Genomic DNA, 13,505 nt, shown 5'->3' on the forward strand with positions numbered 1-13,505 from the left:
CCAAGGCCTGGCTTTAGGAGAATTGACAGAAAAAGGGGACATTTCAGGATGACAGATGATGCTCACTGCCTGGGATACAGACTAGAGTGAACTCCCCTGAAGATGGTGCTAGGTTTGATGAGCTGGGCAGGCCCAGAGGGCAGAGCCAGGCATCTCTGGAGAGCTCTGGGAGATGTTTAAGGAGGCTACATAGGTCAGCATCCTCCAGTGCCCTCTACAGGAGCATGGCTGCCTTTGGACCCCTCAGAATCTCAAGCAAGTGTGGTCATATTCTGAGGTTCTGAACCTACTGTCTTGACTCATCGCCTTGGCTGCTACCTGGTGCCCCACGCATGGTGAACTCCTGCCCGCAGTTGCAGAGTGGAGGCAGAGAGGACTCATTCCTACATCATTCTCAACGGCCCCTGAAAAGGCACCAGATACTGAAAACCGATGTGCTCACGCCACCCGGTGCCTGCAGCAGTCACACTGGCCACACTTGCAAAGCCCTGCCCTGTGCCCGCAGCGGTCGCTGGCCGCACTTGCAAAGTCCTGCCTAGCAGCGGCTTACATGCTCTCTTCCCCCTGGCGGCTAAGCTGCAGAGCTGCTTCATTTCCTGCACGTGTGGCTCTCCCTTTGGGGGAGCTGCCTACATCTCCACCCACTCGCCTAACCCTGCCATCCACGGAGCCCCTGCTTAACACAGAGGGCCGGACACTCTCCCTGTGGCTAACCCTCCTGGGGCATTTCCTGCCTGGCCACCCGCTGGAGCCCCACAGGATGAGGTGGCTCACCTGCAGTGCACGGTGATGGGGTGGTTGCCTGTCTGCTGCTGCTGCTTCTGCACAGCGGCAATGAGGTCGATCATGCCCTTGCCCTCGGCTGGGATCCCGATCTCTGGCCAGCCGTGGAAATGGAATTGACGTACTGTGCGGACCTGCTCTTCCTGGCGGGCCAGGGGCTAAAGACGGGATGGGAGAGGGGTCTCAGTGATGCCTGGCCCCACACCCTCACCTGCCTTCCATGGACCCTGCTGGGTTTTGAAGTCTGCACCCTGCCTCTCCCTTGGAAGGCTGCTACTGTTTCCTCCTAGTTGGTCTGAGGGGCCTGGCTGGGACTTGGCTGTGCTTCCCTCTACAAGGCAGGGAGAGGACGTGCTCTGACCCCCATCGGGCTCTGCCCAGCCCTCCAGAGTCCCTTGGTGGCTCTGCTCAAGGATTGGACTCATCTTCACTTTCTTGAGATACCTAAGTCTGAGTTCCTCATCAGAGGTTGGAGGTCAGTTTTGTAGCTCAGGAGCTCTGCTACTGGCCCAGGGGCTGAGGGGTGGGGTAGGGGGGAAACACAAGTCTTTGTGCAAGCACAGTTTTCCTGGAGTGACCATCCTGCTCTTTGTCAGTGTTGAGCACAGCCCAAGGCCCAGTGGGAGCAGAGGCAGCCAGAGGTTGTGAGAAAACCCTAGAGAGAGCTCAGGAGGCCTCTGCACCCTCCTCCATCTCCCTTCTCCTTCTGCCCCCGGCTAGGGTCACTCTCCCTAGTGGCAGTGGGTGACAGCAAAGCCCAGTGAGCCAAACTTCTTGTCACTGGTCTGGTCCTCTACCTAGCAGGAGGCCGGTGACCACAGAAGCCAGGATTTCAGAGGACAGTTTCACTGCCATAGGACACTCCACTGGCCTTTCGTGGTTCCCTGGGACTCAGGAGAAGGTGGAACAGGAGAGGTGACAGGTGCTGGGCCCCAAACTGGCACAATGACAAAGAGATCCCCGAATGACACTTCCCGAGGTCCACATGGTCTTCAGTGACCAAGGCAGCAGTACCTGACTGAAGGTGACCAGGAAGTCTCGTACACTGATGGCTTCAGACAGGGTGTCACTCTTTATTTCAATAGTTATCTCTCCGTGCGTCACCGAGCCCTCTGTTGGCCAGTACTGGTAGCATTTATCCTTGGGAGATGAAATAAAAACTTAAGCCTCTTAATTTGCTGTTAACACTTAGGCAAAATTGATCTCAAACCATTTTGTGTGACCAGAAAATACTGTGTGAACATGGATGTGAATCTCATTAGTGCCTGCTGACCAAGGGCACAGAGTAGAGTCCAGAAAGACCTGGATACGGGGAACTTCGGTACGTGACAGAAAGGAGGTGGTCAACCAATGGAGCTAGAAAAGGAAAGTGAATCCCAGATTCAGACTGACACGAACGTCCCAACTTCTCCAGAATCAGGCAGTCTGTGAACTGTGCTACTCCACATTGCAACCTTGAACTTAAATATCCTTTCACTGTGTAGTACCCACTGTTGTACCTTACTAAATAACACATAAAAGACTCAGTCATCCCGTAGGCAAGTTGGAAACATCAGGTTGCAATAACATTCACTTTGCTTCATCGACAATCATCATCCAAAGAGTAAAAAGGAGGCCACTAGTTGCAGTAAGGTACCCACTTCATGAGACCAGCACAGGACAAGTGACCATCATATGTAAAGAGCTCTTAAAGCAATAATAGGACAAATAACCCAGTAGAAAAACAGGTGATGTGATGTCTAATTTTGATTGACACTTTGAGAATTACCTGGGAGACACATTTCTAGGTGTGTCTGGGAAGGTGTTTCTAGAGATGTTTAACTGAGGGAGGAAGACCCACCCTGACTGTAGGTGGCAGGACACCATGGGTTGGGGGACTGGATAAAAAGAGAAAGTGAGCTGAGCACCTTCAGTCTCGCTGCTTCTTTACTGTAGATGCAAGTGACGATGGCCTCAAGCTCCTGCTGTTACGGGGGAATGTACTCTCCAACCCCGAGCTAAAACAAACCCTTCCTTAAGTCGCATTGGCCAGGGATTTTGTCACAGCAAGGAGAAGAGTAAGTACTAAAAGCAGAAAGCAAGAACAAGTGTTTTATACAAGAAGAAATAAAACATCCACAGATATTTGAGGTGATGCTCTACCTTATAGAACGAGAGGGATGTCAATCACAACCACAGAGTGACACAGCAGCAGCTACTTAGCGAACATGAGGATGCCTACGTGCTCCAGGCACATCAGTGAATGATACGTCTAGTCTGCTGCTGGTGCTCACTTTGAAAACCACGTTGGAAAGCAACCAGGAATCCGTGGACGCACTCCCCAATCTGACATTTTGTCTCCTTGGCACCAGCTAACCCTTGGCAGTATGAAACGTATCAGTTGTTTGTCAAACAGCAGGATGGAACAGGCCCCACTGCCCAGGACTGGGAAAGGGTTAAACAAGTATATGAAGATGTGTGGTCTGTACTAGAATGCACAACCCAGTAACTGAACACAGTCACAGACACCAGCGTAGGAAAATACCAAAAATACAGTATAGATGGGAAAATCAGCTCCTGGAAGATTACATACAATGGTAATCTTTATATAAAGTTGTACACAAGCTACATTGAAGAATAGCTTCTTTAGGCACAGATGTATATATATGGTTTAAAGGATTTTTATTTTTGACCCTGGACTTCATGTCAGGCCTTGAACTCACTGTGGCAGAAGATGACTGAATTTCTAATCCTCCTGCCTCCTCTCCCCAAGTGCTGGGATTACAGGCATCTGCCACCACACCCAACTGATTTAAAGTTTTCTTTTCAACAAAGGAAAGAATCTATCCACTATTGGCTTTAATAAAAAAGGCAAAAAATAACAAATGTTGTCAAGAATGGAGAGAAATTAGAGCCCTTGCCCATCAAGAGTGGGAATGCAAACCAGGCTGCTACTTTGGGAAATAATTTCTTTAAAAATATCAAATGATCAAAGTTTATGACAGAGTTATGTTATAAGTCAGTAATTCCACTCCTAGGTATGTAGCCCCCAAAACATAAAAAGTGGTCTGCACAAAGGCTGGAACATGAATGTCCACAACAGGCTCATCCCAGCAGCCCTCGTGTAGAAGTAATACAGCTATCCATCAACTGACGAACAAGGGATAAAAGTTGTGTGGCCATTTGGACGATGGACTACTGTCAACAACAGAAGTTTGTTATTGTATTGTACTGTATAACATTATAGTATTGCAGACATCTATATCAACCTCCCACCCCAATGCTCAGAGAACGTCATGGGAGAGAGGGATGAAAGAACGTAAGGGCTGGAGGATGGGAGGGAAGCTGTGAAATGCTGTCCTGATATGGACATCACACCACAGACTCACTGCAGCCACAGTTACCTACACGAGGTCAAGCCACAAGATCAGCCAACATCAGAGCAGGCACATTAACTGAACTCAGTGGGTTACAAGAAAATTAAAATGGAGAAGGCACGAAGGGGGGGAGGGACACGTTGTGGTACCTGAGGGGAGTTGGGAATGGCTATGATCAAGATACATTGTTTATGTGGATTAAACTGTCAAAGAACCAATCAAAGATATTCTATTTAAAAAAACATCAAGTTGCGATACATGCTAAAGTCTGGATGAGCCTGGACAGGTGACTGAGGAGAGAACATGCTCCTCAAAGACCACACATGGAGAGCCTGAATTTATAGTAAAGTCCAGAACAGGCAAATCAGTAGAGTTGGGAAGTAGACCAGCAGTTATCAGGGTCTGGGAGGAGGGATGGATAGGGAGGAGTGATTGTTATTGGATCAAGGTTTCTTTTGGGCTGTTGACCATGATCTGGAATTAGACAGAGGTGATGTTTGCCCTACACTATGAACACATTAAACCATAACAAATTGTGCCCTTTAAAAAGGCGAACTGCATGACAGGACAGTCACATCTCAGTAAAGTTTTGTGTTTTAAAGCAAAGAAGTCAAAACAGCTTCAGGGTTGAGGTCAGGTCTTGGGGCAAAACCCACTCAGAGAGAAGCACAGTATTGGTAAAGCTCCTTTCTTTCTGGAGGATGTGGCTTCCTGAGGCCTCTGACATTCTCAGATAAATGGAAACACTGAAGTAATTTGATTTGATTAGGGCAACAACCAGGTGTATGTATGAATGTGTGCCTTTAAGTCTTGAAAACACTCTCTCACCTTGAAGGGCTGTGACCATGACATATAAAAAGTGGCAGAATGTCAAGGCAGTGTGATGAAATGTAGGCTGAGAATTGAGACTGGGGTGGGGTATTGATGATAACCACTCCTCCATCCCCAAAAGCAAAGAATGAGAAAACACCTTGTTCATTCTGGCCTCCCTCTCTCCCTCCGTCCCTCCCTCCGTCCCTCTGTCCCTTCGTCCCTCCCTCCCTCTTTGGCTCCACTTTCCCTGTGTCTTCACAGGCCTTACTGCTAAGACATCACACCAGCGGATGTCACATTAGTGGACATCACACCAGCAGATATCATACCAGTAGACATCACACCAGCGGACATCACACCAGCAGATGTCACTCCAGCAGATATCACACTCAGCCCCACGTACAGTGCTTCTGGATAGGCCCTGGCCCTGCTCACCTGTTCCCGCTCCTGCACCTCTGTCAGCATGACAATCGTGTGTGACTTCCACTCCCACACCATCCTCCAGAAGTCCTCTACTGTGTGCGCCAGCGGCCCCTGCGTGGCCATGAAGTAATCCTTCTGCCTGTAGCCCTAGGATGGGAGCAGAGGTTAGGAGTGGGATATCTGTGCCCAGAACCCCAGAACCCCAGAACCCCACTGCCACATGCACTTGGGACAGCCCTAGCCAGTGTCAGAAACTCTCCGAATTCTCCAAGGCTTAAGCAGAAGCCCTGTGGCCAAGGGTGTGTGTGTGTGTGTGCATTGGCCTGCCCAGCTGGCAGACACTCCTGAGCAGAGCCACACACCTCTGCCTTCAGTGTTGGAGGTCACGTCTAAGGGCTAGTCACTTGAGGTCACCTGGACAGCACTCAATGGTTTTGATTCTAACAGGCTTCTGCTTCTCACAGCTAGATTCACAACATGGTGGCGAGGAACACCTAGGCCCAGAGCTGAAGAGGGAGTGGCCCGCCAGGCCCAAGGCCTTTATCAGGAAACACCTGGGTCAATTCCTGACCGCAGACAGAAGCCGCAGGGCTTCTGCTTAAGCAAAGGAACTTGGCTGCAAAGTTCATTCCTGCCCATCTTTTTCTGCCAACTCCACTGTGCATGGGGATGGGCTCTTGTGTGCCCCAGACAATGTACAGAATCTCCCTGTCCACATGGGTTCAGGTTACAGAAATCACTCAGAATCATGCAAAAACAGCCACATAACACAGATGCAATCCTTAAAAGGCCCAGTGTAAACAGCCAATCACTCATCAGTAAGACTAAAGCCCATTTTCAAAGTTCACTATTAATTGATTGTTTTCTTGAGGCAGGGTCTCATGTAGCCCAGGCTGGCCTCAAACTTGCTGTGTAGTTGAGGCTGACTTTGAACTCCTGATCCTCCTGCTTCCATTTCCCAAGTGCTAAGATCACAAGTGTGGACCACCACCCAGCTCACTATTCATTTTTTAAAAATATTTATTTATTTATTTTTCACATATGAGTGCAATGCCTGCATGTATGTAAGTGCATCTGTGTCATGCAATGCCTGAAGAGGTCAGAAGAAGGTGCTGGATCCCCTGGAAAAGGAGTTAGAGATGGTTGTTAGCCACCATGTGGGTGCTGGGAACTGAACCCGGGTCCTCTGCAAGAGCAGTCAGTGCTCTCAACCACTGAGCCCTTTCTCCAGCCTCACTATTCATTTTAAGCAAGTAATTCTGCTAAGAAAGGGGTTATTACGGTTCAATGCTTTTTGTTGGGTACGGCAGTTCCTCGAGTGCATGTTCACGTATGAGGGAGCCCCGCACTGCACCAAGCACATTCAGGGCGGCAATACATACGTCTATGAAGGATGCGTTGATATAGTCTGTGTATTCCTGACCTCTCTTCATGGAGAGGATCACCCGATTGAAGTCATCTGCAAAGTAGGATTTCATGTCAGCAGAGACACAACTCTGTTTTGCAGACTGTGATGGTCAGAGTTGTCAACTTGAAGGAATCTAGAACACCTAGGAGGTAGGCTCTGGACATGCCTGTGACGGAGTATCGTGATTTCATTAATTGGTGTGGGAAGACCCATCTTAATTGTGGGCTGGACACTCCCTGGGCAGGGGGCTCCTAACTGAGGGAGGTGGAGAAGGTGAGCTGAGCTGTAGCTGGTCTTCACTTACTCTCTGCTTCCTGACTGTTGTGGGAAATGTAAAAGAGATGGACTGTCTTTTCCATCAAAGGGCTAAATGAGATAAACCTCATGTAATGAAAAATTGCCTAGAAGAAAATGGGCAGAAATACAAATTCTTCCAGGGTCAGCACATCTTGAAACTAAAATACGTGCTCAAGGTCGCACTTGGTGCTCAAATTGCATTCTGCTTATCAACCATGTCACTTTAAGTCAATCAATCGTATAAAGATGTGAGTCCAGCTCGGACCAGAGCGAAACCCAGGACACCTTTGGGGTAGGGATAAAAACCTGGTGGGTTTGTTGCCTGATTCGATACTACACACCCTTCCACAGAAGTAAAACTTTTTGCCTTGCTGAAATGCTTTGGATTGTGTGGTAATTTTCTTGAGTCCACAGACTGATTTCTAACACTGTTGATGTCATGTGACCAGTGGCTCCAAGCTCCTGCTGCCTTGACTTCCCCCAAATGATGGGCTATGCCCTTGAACTAGGAGCCAGAATAAACCCTTTCTCCCGTAAGTTCCTTTTGTCAGGGTATTTTATCATAGCAAAGGGAAAAGAAATTAAGGCCGAGACCAAGCCTGTTCATAAATCCAACTCTTTGGGGTGTTTTCAGTTATTTTCATTTTTCATAATCAGTATAACAAACATTAAAAAAAACTTCATTTAAAGAATAAAGTGAGTGTAGCTGGACAGGAGCTTGGAGCTGCCATCAAGAAGAGACACCAAAGTTACAGAGAACCAAGAGCTAGAGGCTGGGCAGGTCTCCCAGCCCCTGAGAACTGTCAGATTCCTGTAGCAGAGATGAACATCATGAGGCAGGCCTGCTTATAGCCATTTGAAGGTGGTGAGTGTTTGCTGAGCTGAGGATCCATGGAGTGGATGGTCACACATAGCATGCAGCATCGGTGGCCTTCTTGAACCAGTGCTTTCCCACAAGCCTCTCTCGTTACTTCTGCCCAGGTTTCTCTCTGTTCCCCACTGATGAAGATGCAGGCTCTTGCCTCCTTGAGGGCCTTTGCCTCCCTCATCCCCATCTTCCATGGCAGGTCAGAGTCCTGATTCTAGCCTAGGCTAGTGTCATGCTGTCCTGTGGGCAAAGCCTTTTCCTTTAAGGGCTCAGCTGAGTTAACTTCCAGTCCTACTTAGTCCTTTGCCATGTGCATGGCCTTGGCCATGTCACCCGCTGTGCCCTCTGTGCAAGGAAGGATGTGCCTTTGCCCAGAGAGCGCTGAGTGAGGCACCAGGGCATGTCTGGAGCAAGCCCCTCTGCTTCCTGGGAACCATCCCTGTACAGCAGCTCCGGTGCCCCCTGCCTCTCAGTCATGACTCTAGGCTGCCACCAGAGAGCCTCACAGATCTGTGGAGATGCCCTGGGTGCCCTAGGATGGCCCTTTCTTGTAAGCACTGGACACAACTCCCAGTGTACAAAGGTAGTGGTGCAGGGACCCAAGGCTTGCCAGCTACCACAAGGGTGGGGATGGGAACCCAAGCCTTACATGGAATGATCTGGATGACTCGGGCCTTCTTCATGTTGGCGGGCAGGTTGCCAGTCCTCATGTTCTCCTTCATGATCCTCACATTGGTCAGTTTCTGTTGTAGAGAAGAACACAGGGATGTGGTCAGAACTGGAGTTCCTGCGCAACATGTGACAGACCTACTGCTGGGGACCCGCTCAGAGGGAATGTCCACCTTCACGTCCAGAAGTCAGCTTAGCGTCTCCCAGCCCCTTGCATGTGGCTTGTATTGTTAGCCGCCTCCAGAAAGCCATGGCCTCACACCCATCTCCCTGTGTATCAGCTCATTTGGGAGGGTCAGTGACTGCAAGAGACTTCAGTGAAGCGGTTGCCATTTCCGAGCCCCACACTGGGGCATGGAGGCGGCCTCGCACACTCACCCTGAACTCTTCCTCTAGTCCGATCTTGTTGAAGTGGGATGTCGTGCCGTGTAGCGTTTGCAGGTGCCTCTCCAGGGAGGATACGTCCAGCTCTGTGTCTCCGTAGAGGTAGTACTCCAACAAGGCTTGGTAGATGAATGTGTACTGTACCTGCAGGGAGACGGGGGTGCTGCTGGAGTCTGGGACCAGAGGAGCCCTTTCTTCTCCTAACATCAGTGGAAGGAGGCTCAGGGGGGCAAGGACCCCATTAATACCATGTAGACTGCTTATCTAGGGCAAAGTAATGGCTGGTACCTACTGAGGATGCCAGGAGTCAATCTGGCCGCTTAGAATCATCCCCCTATGGAAATACCAAGGACAAGAGTCACTGGTCTCTGAGACCTCACGGGAAGTAGTGACAGAATGGGAGGGAGCCGAGCTCTGACGCTGGGCACACTCATGTGGCCACCTGCCAATCAAAACCAGGCCTGCAAGCTGGGCCTGGTGGTGCAGGCCTATAATTCCAGTCACTCGAGAGGCTGACACAGGAGAATCACAAGTTCAAGACGGCCTGGGCATCTTATTAAATTGCCTCTAATTATAAAAAGTGAGCCGGGAGTAAAGCTTAGTGGTAGGTCACGCAGGCCTAGTACACACCAGACCTCAGCATGCACCAAACCTCGGTGCAACCCCCAGAACTGCAAAAAGTAAAACAAAACAAATAAAGAAGTCGGGTCTATGGTGTGTGTCAAGAGCCCCTGGGTGCTCTGTGATGCTCAGCCTGGGCGGGAGGAGGTGCCACTCACATCTGTCTGGACCATCTGAGGGCGCTGATCGCGTATGCGTGACACAAACTCAAAGACGTCGACCTTCTGCTCCGAGTGTATCATGTCCATCATGGCATCGATCACAATGAAGGTGCCCGTCCGGCCTACTCCCGCACTTCAGGAAGGAGAAAGATGCCACATCATGAGTCACGTTGCCCTGAAGTAAATGACAGCCTGGGACGGTGCCTGAACACCATGCAGAGGACACAGCCTGCAGCAGTTAAGTGGGACACCTAATCTACATGCGGCCAGTAGAGGGAGCTGCAGCCTCAGTAAATGAGTCCAGGACTAGAGCCAGGCAAGCTGGGTGAGCTGTGAGGATCAGGTTCTCCTTACCCCCAAACTCTGTCTTCCTATCAGGGATAGGGTTTTAACCTGGCAAGGGAGGGCACCCTGGATGTGCCCTTTGGGAACTGAGGGACCCTCAGGGCACCTGAGGGAGCAGAGGGTGGGGTAGATCTGCCCAGAGCCCCACTCCAGACATCATCCTGGGCCTATCAGCTTTGGCAGGTTTGTCATATTGGGGTTCTACTTGGACGCTGGTGGGGAGTGTGCGCCAGCGCTCCAGCTGAACTACAGTGCCCCTGAAGCTCCCCTCATGGCTCTTTGAGTGGCTCTGAAACTACATGGCCTCCACCCCGACTCTGCCCACCACAGCCCTGGCCCAACTGGTCATTGCCCCACTGCAGCAACTGGTCATTGCCCCACTGCAGCAACTGGTCATTCCCCCACTGCAGCAACTGGTCATTCCCCCACTGCAGCTGCCTTTAAAGTTCAAGCCCCACCCTGACATACCATACCTACAGTGGACCACGATAGGCCCAGCATGAGAGGGATTGAGTGTCTTCACCTTCTTCAGGAACTTTAACATCCCGATGGGGGTGAAAGGCACCCCAAAGTCAGGCCAACTGGTGAAGTGTAACTGTGAGACCAGCCTCGGGGCTTTACAGCCATCTGGGAGCTGTTGTAGGGACAAGGGAGATGTGAGGGGCAGGACCACTTCACCCTGTGCACCCAGTGCCTCCTTCTGAGGGAGGGCCCATCCTAGGTCAGTGTCCACCAATGCAGAATTGCCCTGGAGCTCACCAGTGTGGCCCTGGAGTTGACTCTGAACAGCTCTTAGAGGGACAGGGCCCATGCAGCTGGTCACACCCAGGACAGCAGGTGCCCTGTAGCCACACATACCAAAAGCTGGTCTTAATGCTTAGGTGCCCCAGTTGTGAGGAGGGCCTGCTTGCTTTGTCTGGATGGTCCCACCTCACTCCTGTGGACCTGCCATCACCAGCACATCCCTTCAGCCTCAAAGTGTTAATTTGAGGGGAAAAAGTGAAGGGGTTAGCCTCTACACTGAGACCTCGAACCCTCCCTCATAGCTTTGTGCAACCTCTGCAGCCCGGAGTCCATGATTGTCCTGTGCCTGATGGAAGGCAATAAACAGTGTTACTTAAACAGTGTATTTAGAAGTACTGTGGTGTGTGTGTGTGTGTGTGTGTGTCTGTGTGTCTGTGTGTCTGTGTGTGTGTGTTCTTATGTGTGTATCCGTGTCTGTGTCTATGTCTGTGTGTGTGTGTGTGTCTGTGTGTGTGTGTCTGTGTGTGTGTGTATGTGTGTCTGTGTGTGTGTGTGGGTGTGGGTGTGTGTGTCTCTGTGTGTGTGTGGGTGTGTGTGTGTCTGTATGTGTGTGTCTGTGTGTGTATGTGTGTCTGTGTGTGTGTGTGCGCGTGCACTATCTAGGAGAGAGGCCAGCAGGGAACAATTTTGGGGTGACACACTGAATCCGGAGCATGCTGAACAAGTGCTCTGCACTGAGCCACACCCCAGCCCATCCGTTGGAAACCCTTCTGCGGCGACTTCTAGGAAATTCACTTCATATTTTGCACATTTATTCACACCAGTTTATCTTGATTCCTGATAAAACGACCTATGGTTTTAAAATATCTAAGTTCTCATTCCACCTGCTTTGTTCACGAGCATTTTGTTGACGCTGCCATAATGGGCACGAGAAAGAATAGGGAAATTCTGGACATAAGTTTGACACCATTAAGAAACAACTCTGTCTTGCACTGGAGAGATGGCTTTGAGGTTAAGAGATCCTGCTGCTCTTCCAGAAGACCCAGTTTTGGTTCCCAGCATCCTCACTGGGTGACTCACAATGGTCTATAATTCTAGTTCCAGGGGATCCAACACCTTCTCTGGCCTCCATGGTACCTGCACTCACATGCACATACCCACACACAGACACAAACGCACATACATACATAAAAATAAATTTTAAAAAATCTGCTTCACCCTCCTCCTGGGAAGGCCTGGAACAGTTGCTGAGAGCCCAAAGTGCCCAGAACACTCTAGATTCAGGTCCCTGACCCACTAACGCTGTGCCGGCCTGTCACATGCTCCATGATGCCACAGCCACAGGCCTCAGTGAGAGATCCTGCCCTGCCGTGTTGGGGTCAGCTTTTCACATTGTAAAGCCTCCTTCTAAGTTGTAGGATGCCACCACCTGGCCATGCTTACTGCTTGAATGCAGAACTTTCGGATGGTATAGTCCACCAGGACCACACAGTCCTCCACACACACACGGACGTTCCCATAGGTCCAGCAGCCTTGGTCCGGCCAATACTGATAGCACTTTTCCTGCAGAGAACAATTGACAGAAACAAATCAAGGCACAGGTCTGTCATTGACTGTACCCTTCACACAAGGCCACACAGCTGGAAAGACTACAGCACAGTTTATCTTTTAGAAATAGGGAGAGGGAGGCCATACAAGTGTCAGGAGCAGCTGTGGACCATGCAGGGTGGCATTCCAGTTGGACGTGATAATGACTCATCTGCTTCCTCTTTTATCACACATGCTATTGCAAGGGTCGTGCCTGGCTATGCTGAGCCCTCTCCCTTCCAAGCTGGGGGGCCTGACCCCCTTTGGCTGGAGTGAGGCCCTCCACACCCCCAGACTGCCCTCCCCCAGGGTCCGGCACCATGTTTCCTCCAGGACAGGCTACTGAAGCCTCATGCTAACATGGGAAGCCACAAGGTACTCCTGTTACCCTCACTTCCTCTCAATTCTCAGTGGCCTCAGAGACAAGCTCCAGGTGCTGTTTTCTTCCTGGAAACCCAAAATCTAATGGGCAGTAAGCTGTCCATCAGCACAGAGTGTGTAGGTAAATGGGAGCCCATTAAAAGAGGGAAAAGAACTATATAGCCTTCCTTGAACAAATCTCTAGAATTTAGCAAGCTTTCCAGGCACCTCAGTTTGTCTTAGAAATGGCCAGTGAATGGCACAGCAAACTGGCTGAGTCTCCAGGACTAACAATCTCATAAAGTGCTTGGTACTACAAAGACCAGCATCCTTATCATGATGCCCATGGGGCAAATGCTGGCCCTTCCTGTATCTTGGCCTGGGCTGGCCCACTGTCACAGGGCCTCAGAGGTGGCCTGGTTTGGGCACGTTTTGCCCCCTGGCCCTGGGGACCCATTTTTAGTTCTCCCTTGAAAATCTCCCATTGGGATGAGGACAGGGGTCTCAGACCCCAGGGGCCCAATGCTCATGGCTGATCTGCACCCAGGCCTCCCCGCTCCATCCGGTCATGAGATGCCAGCTGCGTTTCACAACACACTGCCCAGGATGTGGATGCATGAGGTCGCAGTGCGAGCCATGGAGGAGAGGGAACTGTCTTGAGAAATGACTCCATCTGGAAACTGAGA

General features: G+C 50.5%; 1 protein-coding gene across 1 annotated transcript in view; it reads right to left on the reverse strand.

The window, feature by feature from the left end:
• Positions 1-13,505, reverse strand: part of Ptpre (protein tyrosine phosphatase receptor type E) — a 152,735-nt gene that overhangs the window by 6,699 nt on the left and 132,531 nt on the right. Inside the window, 9 exon segments of the mRNA XM_017797846.2 lie at positions 775-941; positions 1,798-1,923; positions 5,388-5,522; positions 6,758-6,834; positions 8,598-8,691; positions 8,996-9,145; positions 9,781-9,916; positions 10,602-10,762; positions 12,316-12,435. Coding sequence (XP_017653335.1) covers positions 775-941; positions 1,798-1,923; positions 5,388-5,522; positions 6,758-6,834; positions 8,598-8,691; positions 8,996-9,145; positions 9,781-9,916; positions 10,602-10,762; positions 12,316-12,435 — 1,166 coding nt within the window.

The sequence above is a fragment of the Nannospalax galili genome, unplaced genomic scaffold, assembly GCF_000622305.1.
Source record: "Nannospalax galili isolate Female #2095 unplaced genomic scaffold, S.galili_v1.0 scaffold810, whole genome shotgun sequence".
NCBI lineage: Eukaryota > Metazoa > Chordata > Mammalia > Rodentia > Spalacidae > Nannospalax > Nannospalax galili.